Genomic DNA, 14,273 nt, shown 5'->3' with positions numbered 1-14,273 from the left:
AACTAAATAGCAGGCTGCACCTCGTGGAGGATCAGATGGACAACAATCCCAGCGCCAAAGCAAGCTGAGCACGGTTAAAACTGGAGTTACTGTTTACATGTTAGTAACGAAGCGTGGGAGGAATCCAGCCCCAAAGGCTCCCAGGTTTGGCTGCTCAGGTCCCGGAGCAGTGTCGGGTGAGCAGGGAGGGAGCGAGCTCCTGCCCGGAGATGTAGAGGGGGTATGTGGCTTGAAGTCCATGAACAAGACAGAGATGCTCCAAAACAACAAAAAGGAAGAAAAGGGAAGGGGCTTGTCCCTTGGGTGGTGGGAGGTGGCACTGTGGTCATGCCAGGAGAGCAATCTCCCTGCCCAGAGGAGGAGAAGGAACAACTGCAGGGAACGGGCAGAGACCTGCCACTTGGACACTGCCTCCAGTACAGGAAAAAACATTACAGACAACCTCCAAACCTGTAATGCACATCTCAGTGTTTTGAAGCCTGTCTCTTACCTCTGGGCCCTAACTCATTGTTTCCTTGGTTGAGGGATGTCTTTATTAAAAGTGAGTTTCCCTCATCCCTGACTCCCCCTGGGTCTTATTTGCTTTGGGGGAGAGGAAAGTTCTGCTCTCTGCTCTTGGCAGAAAACTCCTTCCCCACCTTGTAATGCGGGTCCGTGTGCCTGGGGACCAGCGTGGGGACGGCCAGTGGCCCCCCAACCTTCTGCAGCTCCCAGCTTGGCCACAGACCCACATCAGCCTCCGCACGTTACGAGGAGCTGAGTGCCCGGAGAGCAGCTGGGGACTCACCTGGGCCAAGCAGGGAATGGCTGGGAAGATGCCAGAGAAGGACAGGGGGTGAGTTACTTGCTGTAAGCCTTCTGTCAGAATTGCACCTTCCAATATTTATTCCTTCCTCTAGTGCTTAGCTTGGTGGAAATCAAATGAAACTCAAAGACTTTTCCTTATGTTCCAAAAAGAGGATTTATTTAGTGGGTTTTAGCAGTTTAAAATACACAGATCTGAGTGTTGTGGAAGGGGATATACAAGCAGGCATGACATTCACAGTTCAAGGCGTTTAGGAAACACAGGCGCTCTGGGAATTCCTGCAATAAAGCATCAGCTCCTGATCCTGCTGGCACTCTGCGGGCAGGTCTCCCGGCGGTTTCAGGCACTTACTGGAGATAAACAATAAATCGCCGCAGAAAGCTCCCAGGAGAGACGCTGGGTGGGGACGTGCTACTGTTTCCCAAGGAGGTTAAGTGCTTGATTAGAGAAGGTATGGCTTTCACAAGGCCACGTGCTCCAGTGAGGCATGGGATGCCTCATGTCTTTTAGTGAGAGCAGATGCTGTGCCTTTGCTCGGGGGAAGTTTCCTTTGGTTTCAGACCGCTCTATTTTTCACTCTTTCAAATATCTGCATCACCTTGCCTGCTGGTACGCAGCCTTCTCTCACGATGGTGATGCCACCTTCCCGGAGGAAGAATGAAAATGTTAGCGTAATCCCCAAAGGGTGGAGGAAAGGGGTGGGGATATAAAGGAATATCTTGGACCGGTAAAGCCATCTAAATGCTCAGTACATCCAGATAATAAAGTTGTGTAGCAAGTGGGCCAGACACTTTGTCAGAAAGCAAAAACACCTACCAACGCTGACCCCACACTTTATTCAAGAGTTTAGTTTTCCACTGAAGAATCCCACTCAAATGACAACCCAGACCCAGCTAACGACACCTCAGCTTGTGCTGTTACATCATTGTGGTTGAGCTCCTCTAACGCCTTCGTTCTGGTGGTCTGCAAGAGTATATACACCCTTCCTTTCAGGAGCATCCACCCTCCCACTTGAAGCATTTTTACTCTTACAAGGCAGATTTTCCTTGCACAACCTTGTTTCTCTTCACTGCCTTGTTCTCTGTCAACACAGAGGTCCTCCAAGGACGCCTTTTGTTTGTTCCTCTTCATCAACATGTTTGCAAATGTCCAGGCACTCAAGAACTGTTACTCTTGGAGCACACTGTGCTGCCAGATTGATACTTTTGAAAGGAATAGAAACATCCCAGGAAAACGCAATTGCTGACATAGAAAGGGTGGTTCTTACACTCACTTTCATCAATCTTTGTGCAGTTGACCACAGTGGATGCCACCACCTCATCAGATTCTCCGTCACAGAGAACACCCTCCAGCTTATGGCCAAGACGCCTGTAGGGGAAACAAAAAAAAAGAATAGCAACAACACTGCACAGTACTTCATACTACATTGTGCCGAAGGTCCCCTCAATGCAGGGCATCAAATCATGATTTATACGCCGCTTAAACTTGCTGGCCGCCCACCTGGCAGGAGGTGTGCACTGCGATAGAAATGCCGGTGAACGGGGTACTCACGAGATGACCATGTCGTGGTGTGTGCTGTCAACCTCTCCACTAGGATTAGCGGATGTGATTGCCAAGGGTCCCGTCATGTCAATGAGGTGCACCAGGACAGTCAGGTCAGGCACTCTGATCATGATACTGTCTTGAGTTCCCACTCTGCTGTAGCCCGCTCCAACCCCTTGAAAGACAGACAGAGGACGTTGGCTTAGACAAGACTGGCACAACACCTGGCATGGCAGCAGAGGGACACCCCCTGTTTTCTTTGCAAGTGACCCTGCTCCATACCCCAACCAAAATTGCGAGTCTCTTTGTATAGTTTCAGAAAAGTTTCTTGATCAGAAATCCACAAGAGCAGCTGTAAGATTTGGGGACTAACTGCAAAAGGAAAAGATTAATGGCTGGAGATCAGCATAGCTGCCTTCATGGACATAGGAGCTACCTGTATCACAGAGTCTAACTCCTTGTGATCGTTGCCTACCCTCCCAGCCTCTCTCAGATACCTCTGCCTGTTAAGCACGCATAACTCCTACAGTTTCTTCAGTCTTTAATATTTTCACTGATTCCCAGAAGCCAGATTTGAGTGCGAATCATTCTGCTGCTCAGTGTTTTGACTTGGTCCATATGGCAGGAAGGAAGAGGCAGAGGAGATGAGAAGGGATGCCCATAGGAACCACGTTGTTCCCCCCCAGAACCTCGAGTTTTTGATGCTCCACCCAGGGGTTGCTCATTCTGAGCTAACAGCTATGGGCTTGAAAGAGGTGACCCTCCCAGGCGATGAGCCTCCCTTGCTTCGAGTCCGACTGGGTTAAGGAAACCATCGTGCTGGCTCACACTGTTAATGAGTCATTCCAGCTCATGAACGCTCTCTGCTAAACATTTACCAAGGCATGTAAGAGCTCCAGAGATGATTTCTCAGGATAAAATGAACAGAACCTCTCCCCACTGACATCCAAAAGGGTGTGTGGATCGCAGACCTGCTGTGCTGAAAGCATGAAAGAGGGAGCGAAGGGCTGTCCTGTTCATCTCACCTAACTTCTTTAGCCACTCTCCTTTCTTGATAATGCAGCCAATGCCACCAGGGTAAACATTTTCCATGAATTCCCAAAGCAAGGGGCTGATAGGGGGAGCAGCTGCTCGCAACTGGTCCAGGTTTGAGATAAAGATGCAGATGGGCTTCTCTTGAGGCCTGTCCTGCAAGAACCAGGAAGAGAGGAAGGGAAAAAAATAGATGAAGAGAGAAAATTTGTGTTGAGAAGATCAAAGCCCGCTGAAGTCCTAGTTTGCGTGCTTCCCAGGGACCAGGAGCCCCAAGCAAGCAAGATGCTATCTCTGCACAAAATGCTGAGCACAGGAGAGGACTGCATGCTGTGATTGATGCCACAGCTCAGATCTGCATGTGCAAATTGAAGAAGAGAGAGAACAGCAATCTGCCCTCGGGATCTTGGCAGGATGCATCCAAATCTCCCGCTTTAGACACAACCAACGCGGGGACAGCGATGCTCTCCTCGTTATCGGTGCTTTTAACATCTTGTATACCAGGGACCCGATTTTTTTCTTCTGACTTATGCTGGTATAGATCAAGGTCAAACCCACCAATTCATGACAGGATAATGGAAGGAGAGCCTAACCCCCTGGAAACCAACATCTACATGACCACTTCCTCAGCTCTTCACTGCTTTGAAATAAGCTTGCTGTAAAAGGAACAGTGATATGGAGGGGAAATCAAAAGAGCTCACAAAGAGGTGTCATTTCAGACCTCAACTGACATCAGTTTCAGCGGGGCCAAATGACTAAGGAACTGGGCATGTATTTACATTCTGTTTATATTATCTCATCGACAGGGAAGGTTAGCATTGGCACCAAAGCAGGACAGAAAAGACTGCCTTTGTTGCTGATGTTCACACTAAGCGCCAGCTGAGATAGTCTGTTATGCTTATTTCTCCAGGCTAGCCAGGAAATTGCCTCATGGAGAATAGACGGGGCCAGGCTGCAAAAGTTGTATTGAAGGTGCAAATTTTGGGTCTGATTCCAGCACGGAATGTCTCCAAAAGTCTGGGGAAATTGAGACCTGGGATTCTGATTCAGCACTTTGTAAGACAGAGGGGACAAATACAGGTTTGGACCCACTTGTGACAAGCGTCAGGGCTGTTCCAGTTTGGGTTTGTGCTTTGCCCCCCCCCAGTGAAGCAGGACGTAGATGTCTAATTCCAATTTCTAATTACCCAATGCCCAGAGCAGGGGGTGCTTTACCCCAGGTTGCTCAGCTCAGAAAATGGTCCATGGTGCTTTGGTGTGGCTGCTCATAAACTCTATCCATGGTCAAATTCTGAGTCTTAGGACAACTTTAAACAAGGGGCTCCCATTTCTGCTTCTGTACCTATCATCTCATCCGCAGGACATAAGCAGGATCCAAGTAACAAGACGACAACCTTGTATTCGCACCTTGATTCTGTAGACCTTCTCGATGGCTAGAGGGTGTTTGCAGGAGGCTGCCAAAGCATACACAGTGTCTGTCGGGACCCCACATACGGCCCCTGTGTTCAGCAACTCAGCAATGGTCCTCAAGCCACTCGTACGGTGGGACTTGGGGCAGATGCAGGGTGGAGGGTCTTCGGTGTCCTTCTTAGAGCTCTCAGCCTGGCGATAATGGTGGGAATAAGCAAACATACGAAGCACAGGGTAGGATTCAGTCCACCCAAATGCAGGTATCTCACTGTGCCATGCTCCCTTGATACTCAAAGGGCGGAGGCAGCACTTCTAGGGACTCTTCACCTAAAGTAGGTGAGATGGATTACAAGGCAGAAGTGATTAGTTCTGTCCCAGTAGTAAAGAAAGTCAAACAGACCATCTCGGGTGCAGACATTTGAACTGCTGATGCCTAAAATTACAGGGAGATGAATCCCACCCGTCACAGTGACTGCTTCCTGGAGAAATAACTGCTCTCCAAAACAACCTGAGAAAACTGCTAGGGTGTCTTAAATCCAGAGGAACTTGGGTAAGATCAAGTTTCAAGTAGTTTCTCATAAGTCTCCATGGTTAGAAGTGCTGATTTAATGGAAATGTCTCTCTGCAGCAGGAATTAGAGCTGTCAGATGAATCAGCCCAGTTAGGTGGAACTGCCCTGGTCAGACATACAAGATGGTAGAAAAAGTTTAAAGTTAACGGATACAGTGGGGAGCTCTTGCTGTCCACTTTGGGCAACTTTTAACTCCCTAATTGCCTGCCCCCAAGGTTATGGCCTTTGAAACTTCAGTCTGTCAACAATTCTTGGATTGGACATGGCTAATTCCGCAGGACCGTGGGGATAAGTGTTTTGGAGCGAGGTAGGAGTTTTGTAAATGCCTATTCCCTTTCTCCAAGTTTCCATACATGTTATTCATAATAGAAGAAATCTTGTTTTCAGCTCATAGCTCCCTACAAAAATGCTGTGACTGGGATTTTAAATGGCACTAAGGACATTCAATGGAAATTTTCTCCCCTAGGTAAGACCAAAGACCCTGGGAAATCCCTCCTGACCAGGGAAGCCACATTGTCATGCAAAAATTCTCTTACTGTGAACAGAGGGGGTCCCATCATCATAAGATCCTTCCCAAACATGCTGTTTGCAAGCGATGCTGTTGCTCCGTAGAAGCAGATGATGCTGAAGATGCTTAGCATCGCAACTGGAAAAAAAAAAAAACAAAACAACAACCCAGAGAGTCAAAGGCAGGAATGGTGATGACAAAGTTTTATTTTCTTCTATGTCTCATGACTTCCCAGCATTGCAAAGTTACTTCAGTCTTTCCTGTCACGCAACGTTTGCAATCCAGCATATTTGTGGGTCTAAAAATTCAAGGCATTTCCAGGCTTGCCTACCTGTGCATCTTTTGCCGTATGACTTTTTGTTTTGTTTTCCCTAGTGGAAAAGCTTCTGCAAAGCATCTTGCTAAAACTCTCTATGTAATTACAAATTAAATTCTCACTTGCTGCAAAGCCAATGCTTCAACAGAACTACAGCCATTCACACCGGTGGCATCCCAAATCTGAGCTCACTGAACAACTACTAGGAAGTAGGACTGTACATAACCTCCGGAGGTTGTCTTGATTCAGCAGTATCGGCCACACCTAAATGTTTATTAGAAAGCTCAAGGACCTGGGGACGGCACGAGGAAAGGTTTCCTCCTCCAGTTACGGAGCCGAAAGGCTCAGCATCTGTAGCTTGCACACACACCATTCTTCTAGGGAAAGATGACGCACTCTTGTGCTTGCTTTTTTCTGTTTTGAGCTTGTGCAGTACATTGCTCCCCAACCAGGGACCCACTCTCTGCACTCTGTAGGTGAAGGCTTGAGGGCCAAGTTCGCCTAAAACTCACTTTCAACTGGCAAAGGGAGGTTCTCCAATGTAAAGAGCAGAAAACAAATGGTCAAGATCTCCATTGCAAGGGTCGTGCACAGAAGCACCACGTTAAATGAGGAAGCTGTGAAAAGAAATAGAAACAGGAAGGACTTACATCAGACAATGGCCCATAAAAATGTGTATGAACCAGCAGAAGGGTTCCTAAATCAATTTAATCTTATTTGATTAAACTGAGCCGTCTGTGATCTGACTTCCCTGTTCATGGAGGAACAGAGAGGTACAGCTAGGGTTTGTTCAGCCCTCAGCTTTCAAGAGACAAGCTGCCAAACCCTGAATCTGCCAGTACACTGTGCTCACATGGAAAACACTTCTCGGGCAGCCAAGAAGATTCTGATTTACAGCAGCTGGGCTGGAGGATGACTGCAGATATATGCCAGTGGTCCAGTCCGTCTAACACTTTAACCTTATTTGAACCTTTTATTTTCTTTGAAATGTTCTTCCGTTCCCTTATGACTGTTTCTTCTAAGCCCAACTCAGCTTCTGTTACTGGCTGTGGGGGAAAATATTTCAGTTCTTGCTTAATCTTGACAGAGAGAACTGAGATTCCCTCACTTGTGCATCTCCACCTCAGAGTGATCACAGATGCAACTAATGATCTGGCCCCAAACACCCCTCAATAAACAATTACATGTAGTACTGAGACTTACCTAAAATAATTAAAAAAGCATTGAGCACCAAAAAGGCAATAGAACCAGCAGTGAATCCTTCACTGTTCTCCGCACTGATATTCACCAAGTGGCCTGAAATAGGACAGATTTGGTTGTGAGCAAACCGTGAAGCATGGTGTAACAGAAGAATCCAACATATCTGCAGTTGGCATGACTGCAATCCAAGCTAATTGATGGTGGCTGCTATAATGAAAATCTACCACACTGACACCCCTTGTTTCTCCAATGCAAAGCATTTGAGGTATTAACTGAAGAGGTGGTGATGGTTATCCAAAAAAGCTGATGATTTTACCTCCAGCTTGTAATAAACGGGGTCTGGCTGAAAACATTAACAACTTCTTGCCATACCTCTTAAGCAATAGCTTTAACTTTCCCCACAGGTGCTCATTTTAATAGGACCTGGCATGGAGACTGTATGAACGTGCTGCCCACCTGGAGTTAATAAGGCTCTTTAAAGCCCAGGACCATCATTCTGAGATCTTTCATGGCTGTGACTAAGAGGAATTGCTCCAGACTTCTGAAGGATAAATCCAGACCCTGGAGTTTTCTACTGCCTAAAAAGTGTCTCCTGAACTGTTATTCTGAGATAACAGCCCAGAGATGGTCTGAGTGCTGCCTCACAAGAGGTTAGCAAGGAAATCTTGGCCTCTGTTGGAGTTGAAGACACAACTCCCAGGACTCCTGGGAGCTCTGGGAGTACCAAGTGACTGCAGCGATGGCAATCAATCACATGAGTACAAGCTGGCATGTTTGGTCATTATCTTTTTTACAAGGAAGAATATTGGTAAACCTGGTGTCATTCAGTCTCCTGGGAGAAGGAGTTATGTTGGAGAAAGCAATCTGAAATTTCCTAAAAACATCCCTTTTTTTTGTGTAAGCAAAAGAGTAATCCTGACCTTGCATTACCTGCAAACCGAAGCCAGGTCCACGCTCCCCAGAAGGCAGCATAGCAGAATGGAAGAACACAACCAGACCTTCTCCCTCCTTGAACCTGGATCCTGCAGACGTACAGCTGTATTATGGCTCCTGGGATGAGCACAGAGGGTATGGAGAGTTGCTGTCTGCTGGGGTCACTGAAACTACCCTGGATGGCAGAGACCGCAGCCAGGCCATTGCAGATGTAGAACAAGGCATCTGGCACTTCAGCCCTGGTGCCGCTTGGGAAATTCTTGGATCTTGTGAAGAAGATTTTGGCAGCCATCAGCGTGGTTTGAAGGGCTGAGCTGGACATAGCCTGGACACCAACTGGAATCAAAGCCTTCTCCCCAATGGAGTTGATAAGGCTGGCAAAAGTGGCATACATTGAAAGAGCAGTGCAAAGGCTGCAGGCAGCCCCGAGGAACAGGTCAGCACCTGGCATTGGGATCTGATGGATGGAGGCGGTGGTGAGGATGATGAATGAGGCATTTTGCAGCATCTCCAGGGTATCTTTGTGGGTAGACATCAGAAACAGCATGCAGGCAATGGCCAGGAAGAACCACCCTCCAAACATTCCTAGCCTGCTTTCCTGAGCCTTGGACAACCCAAGGAAGGTGGTGAGTGTAAACTCTTCCCAGGACATCACCAGCCAGTAGAGGCTGTGGACACCAAACTTGGTAGTGTAGTAGACATCACTTCTCAGATAACTGTAGAAGCTGGACAGCAGCTGACAGCAGGAGATGATGGATATCCACGCTGCTCCAACACAGAAGTTCTTCATGTACCCAAAGAAGTAAAATGCAAATAAAAAGGGAGAGACAGTATCACAGATGTTGCCTAGGGCCATCGGCTCGGCATACTTTGTGTTCTTTTTCTTTTCTTCCCCAATGGCCTTGGAAGAGCTCTTCTGTGCTGACCCCAGTAGCAAGACATTGAAGAGAGGGTGCCCAAAGCCTGGAAGGACGTACCGTTGTGTGATGCCCTTGAGCAGGAGAGCCACCGCTCCGTACAGCCCACACGTGACAATGACAAGCTCAATGACACCTGACACTACCAGGGCCCACTGGCCAAACAGCGCAACTGCTTCAAACACCAGGGCAAGCGCGATGGCCCCGAATATGAAGGGCATGATGTAGTTCACTGTGGCTGAGCAGAAGGAGAGAATAAAGGAAATGGAAATGTATGCCACCAGCCCAGCCACCGCGCTTTGGCTGGCAGAGAGGTGGGCCATGCCAGTGGGCAGGAGGTGGCTGGCATTCCCAGAGGGCAGCGTTACGTTCTGCAAGGAGGGGTAAGCGGCCGCAATGATGCGTGTAGCCCCGTAGCTACTCCACAGAGCAGAGAAGGTGAGAAAGGCTGCACCTCCGAGGTGGTCATACTTCCGGAAGGCAAGAAATCCTGCCAGGAGCTGGACAAAGCCTCCAATCAAGATGAGGTGGACACCTGAGAGACACATGAAGAGGTCAGGTAGGAAGCAAGTCACAAGGTAGGAAGCTACGTCTCCAAGCTCTGAGGAACACCCTACCGCAGGTCCCATAACCTTCTTGTGACCAGCCCTGTGGCCTCTGTCTTCCCCTCTCATCCCACCTTATGACAAATTTCTGTGCTGAGCCTTGGTGCGTGGCCACCAAACCCCTTGGTATGCTCAGTATGTTGAGCAGGTCCAGGGATAGTTTGGATCTACGCAGGTAGGGTAATGGTCCAAACCCTTAATGGGCCATATTCCTGGCAGAGTTGCTGGGGAAGGAGGAGCAGCCACCCTAGGGAGCACATAGACCTTCTGTACTTTGGGGAAAGCCTACATTTCCCCACCTGTCCCACCAGTGCTGCCCATTAGTCCATGGGGATGACTCTCATAGAGTCCATCCCGCCTGGTGCTCTTGGGGAAAGGTCACCTCTGACCAGCAGCCCCAGTGTCCCCCCAGGAGCAGCATCACCCACCTGCGAGGATGTCCTCTGCTCCCTGTGGCCTGAGGCCGGTGTGCACCACGGTGAAGTTCTGCAGGCAGAGGAGGAAGGCGCTGACCACATTCGCGAGGAGACCCAGCACCGCCGGCTCGCTGTAGAAGACGGCCGCGAAACCCGCTGTGCTCGCCATGGCCCTTCCAGACAAAACAAGAGCGTCGGCGGTCGCCCCCACAGCCTCACCGTTGTCGGCGTCTAGACCAGCGCTGCTTTGGCTCGGGCGCTCAGCCAGCCTTCAGAGCCGTGTCCCTGCTCCAAGGAGGGAGAAACTGGTGACAGGCTCAGGTGTTTCCATAGTGCCTTCCCACTCCTTGCTCCAGACAAAGGCTCAATTCAAAGCAGAACTTTAGGTGCCTACTTTCCGGAGTCCTATCCAGAAAAAACACACACAACCTATTTAGGCTACAAGGATTTCTGGCAAAAACATGTTTAGGTGCCCCAAAGCGCTGCAGGTGGTGGTGATGGTTCCTGCCCCCTCTTCTCCAGGCTGCTGGAGATGGAGAGGAATGAATAGCCTAACACAAACGAACAAACATTCAGACGAAACCCACAAGGTATTTTTGAGCCATTCCAGGACATTTCTTATCCACTGTTACAGACAAACAGGCAGGCACGATGCGCACATACACAGTCTCCCTTCCAGATGGAATTTTCCAGCTCCATCCCTTTCTTGAAACCCCAGTGACTAAATAGTCTATTTTCAAACCCTTCATATTTCTACCATTAACTCGTCTATTTGCAGGCAGCCCCCACATTTCCATTCCTCTGCACTCCTGGGTACCATGAGCTGGAGTTTGCTCTCTGGAGGTTTTTGTTAGGAAACAAAGATGAAAATAAAACAGCGACGCTCTTGTTATTTTGGTATTTTTAGAACATTTTATGACCTAAAGGAGCTGGAAAAGGAGAAAGTGATGTATTCTGTTCTCAGCCACTCCAAAGAAGCCTTTTGGAAAGAAAGGAAAGCATGCAGCACTACTATTGATATGGGAAGTGAGGAGGAGTAAAGGAGCACAACCCAAAGAAAAAATATTTTTGTGAATATTAATGAACCTAAATCCCAGTGTCTGCTCTTAAACACACAATACTCCTGGGCAGACATGCACATTATGGAAACATCAGTGGCCTCTGGACTCCTTTGTTACCTTAAAAAAAAATTTTTTTTCCTTCTCTCCATTTATTCTAAAGGACATAGTTTTCACAAAAAAATGAAGAGTGAAGGATAAATTGACTCCTAAGTTCTGAACCGATTCAGCAACTTAAACTCTCATGAAATGTGGAAAGGGTAAAAACTTTCAAGTGAACCTTGGGGGATAATTAATTAATTCATTCAATTATTTGGTTGTGCTAAAGGTTAGATTTTTTTTTTTTAATTCAGAAAGAGAGATGCACCAAATCACAGTTCTGCAGGAGGAACACTCTTTTAACGTCGAGCATCTTATACCCTACAGACCTGAAGGAGGCCCTAAGAACCGATGCACCCTTAGCTGCAACCGAGCAGCTACCTGTGGAGTGCATGACGTTGTCGTCTTGTTTTTTGGTTTTTTTTTTTTGAAATGACATTCAGATATAAATAAGCGGTTTGGTTTAAATGGTTATACTTGGAGGCGGGCCACAATATTAAGTTCCTCCAGATGTTTCACTCTGAAATAGCTCAGACAGTGGCTTTCTAGGCATGCTGCAACAAGCCCCTGTTTTGAGCCGGTCTCTGGAGGAGGATGAGATGGGTTTTCTGGAGGAAGATGGGCTGGCCAGGTGACTGCTTGGCTCGCAGAAGTGGTTTTCAATTTGCCAAGGCTCGCTTTGTTCACAGTTCCCGCATAACTAGCCGTGTTAGCAGTTTTAGAGCCTGCAACACACAGCTTGGTTTTGTGAAGGATGTGGACACACAACTAGAAGGGATGTTTCCCTGCAGGGCAATCCTTCATAGGACATCTGAGAGGGGGAGGAAGAAATACCAGAATACACCGTGTCAGGCTACAGAGGTGTAAAGGGAAAGGATGTGAGAGGATTTAGACCAAGAGGTGGAAAAGGAGGAGGATGAAGGACTTCCCTTGGGAGGAGAATATTTTTTGGGGTTAGAAACAGCTGGAGACCTACCCACTGCTCACACCTACCCACAGCATCCCCCCACGCACTGCAAACGCACACTCATGGTCCCCGTCCTAAGACCATTTCAGCATTTGTGCATTGCTTCCCCCCTCTATTTCGTGCAACATAAGGATCCATCAAACAATTAATCCCCTCCCGTTGCTGTCTGAGGGGTGGCAGCACTAGTAATGCTGTGGGCTGCACCAAGACCTGGAGAAACGAGGGTCTGCGTGGAAACACTCGGAGATGTTTTCTGTTCAAAGCAAGCCCAAGCTTTGTTTGTCCCTGGGATAAAACCGCTCGTCGCTGCTGTCACTACCCGTTTTGTGTGGCTGCTGCCTCGGGCTCTTTGTAAGGACCTGTTTCTCTGCATGCACTAGAGAAAACTGATAACGTGGCACCTCTGCCCCCCACTCCGTGCAGCCCAGCAAGGAGGGATCTCCCTCCAAGTCTTTCCTTTGTGCTGAATTCTGCACGCTGGGCACGCTCAGCTGGGACTGATGCAAAGTAGCTCTTTGGGTAGAGATTGTGCAGGCAGCGCAGGGCGGTGTGGAGGCAGAGGAGGAAACGGGACGTCGCTTTCCAACGTGTAGGGGTTAGCAGCTCTCCGTACACACGGGGTACCAGCCAGCACAGCCACTGTCCAGGAAACCATGAGGATGGAGACCTCCCCATGGCGGGAGGCACCTGGGGACCTGGGGTGCTGCCAGGCCTTTCAGAGAGCTGGCTCTACCGAACGGATGGGGCGATCCTTCCCTTGCACAAATCCCTTGTGCAGCGAGGGCAAAGCCAAAGCCACCCTCTCGCTCACCCAACCTCCTCCGTCTTCTTTCCTTCTCCTGCTTGCCCCGGACATTCTTCAGCCTGGGGTTTGCAGAAATGGCTTGTGAGGTTCTCCCTCCATCCTGGCTCTTCTCCCCTCAGCGTGACCTCTGAGCCGTGCCCCTGCGGCCGGCGTGCCAGCTGGGCTGCAGCCTCCGAACATCTTTTCCTTTACTTGCCACCTTGTTTGCAATAACTTCCCTTCACCCCCTCCAGAAAAGGTCATTCCCCTCTGCACCCCCTTTCCACCTTGCTGTTACAGCCGGGCTTTGCAGACATCTCTCTGTACATCTGCCTTGCACTGGCATCTGCTGCCTGCGCTGCTTTACCTTGAATAATATTAATGGCAACACGCTGGTGCATGGACATTGTCTACGCAGGAGGTTGGAGCAAGGCTTAGCATGCCATGGGACACATATATAAATACCAAAACGTTAAATTTTCAGACACTTATTCCCCAGGGGCATTTTGCGATTAGTTTTCCATCCCACCTTATTAACGATAACAAATGTTTACACAGCTCTGAGAAAATACTGTGTCTCTCAAGATAAACACGTTAAGAGAAAGAAATGCAATTCTTTTTGGATAAGCACACAGCAAGATTAACAGTGCACAGCAACGCTACACAGCTGGAATAAATATCACAACCCTGACTCTCCTCTGGTGAAAAACCAGCACGAAGTTGCCTGAGATGCATTGCTAAGTTCACAGTGATCAAGGGTCTGCCTAGTATTCAGTAGAAAATTCAGGCTGGTTTTAAATGCAAGAGGTATCACACTAGGCTGTTATTCTGTACAAAATAACATGCAGCGTGTTAAATGTCCCCAGGTTTCACTAGTGGACAAAGCAAAAAGCCATGGAATTCCCCCAAAGTCCAAATATTCATTTGGGAACGACGGATCCCCACGTCTCCTGGAAGCTACAGAATTCATGTCTGCACTAACATCTCAACGAACCGGCAGCACATGGCAGGCACCGCAGAGCTGAGTATATAGAAGAAGGAGAGCTATGAAAAAATTCAGCCAAATGACAAAACACTGAATGTATTCGAGAAAAGCATCAAAGAAAACCA

At 48.4% G+C, this 14,273-nt stretch overlaps 1 protein-coding gene across 1 annotated transcript; it reads right to left on the bottom strand.

The window, feature by feature from the left end:
* Positions 1-1,016: 1,016 nt before the first annotated feature.
* LOC142603320 (uncharacterized) lies at positions 1,017-9,323 on the bottom strand. Its single transcript, XM_075763047.1, has 9 exons — positions 8,315-9,323; positions 7,388-7,480; positions 6,697-6,801; positions 5,897-6,006; positions 4,787-4,981; positions 3,373-3,535; positions 2,357-2,522; positions 2,079-2,173; positions 1,017-1,447 (listed from the first exon to the last, which is right to left on the bottom strand). Exons 1-9 carry the CDS (start codon positions 9,171-9,173, stop codon positions 1,362-1,364), a joined length of 1,872 nt encoding a protein of 623 aa, XP_075619162.1. The 5' UTR covers positions 9,174-9,323; the 3' UTR covers positions 1,017-1,361.
* Between the last annotated feature and the right edge of the window lie 4,950 nt (positions 9,324-14,273).

This window comes from Balearica regulorum, chromosome 11, assembly GCF_011004875.1.
Source record: "Balearica regulorum gibbericeps isolate bBalReg1 chromosome 11, bBalReg1.pri, whole genome shotgun sequence".
Taxonomy (NCBI): domain Eukaryota; kingdom Metazoa; phylum Chordata; class Aves; order Gruiformes; family Gruidae; genus Balearica; species Balearica regulorum.
The sequence above is the reverse complement of the archived record's forward strand: the minus strand, read 5'-3'. Positions and strand labels throughout refer to the sequence as shown.

Excerpts from the sequence above, each read along its gene's own strand:
- LOC142603320 (XM_075763047.1), bottom strand. The coding sequence starts at position 9,173 with ATGGCCCTAGGCAACATCTGTGATACTGTCTCTCCCTTTTTATTTGCA. Across the intron at positions 2,523-3,372 it reads AGAGTGGCTAAAGAAGTTAG|GGGTTGGAGCGGGCTACAGC; the intron begins GTGAGATGAACA and ends CTGTCTTTCAAG. Across the intron at positions 2,174-2,356 it reads CACCACGACATGGTCATCTC|GCGTCTTGGCCATAAGCTGG; the intron begins GTGAGTACCCCG and ends TTTCCCCTACAG.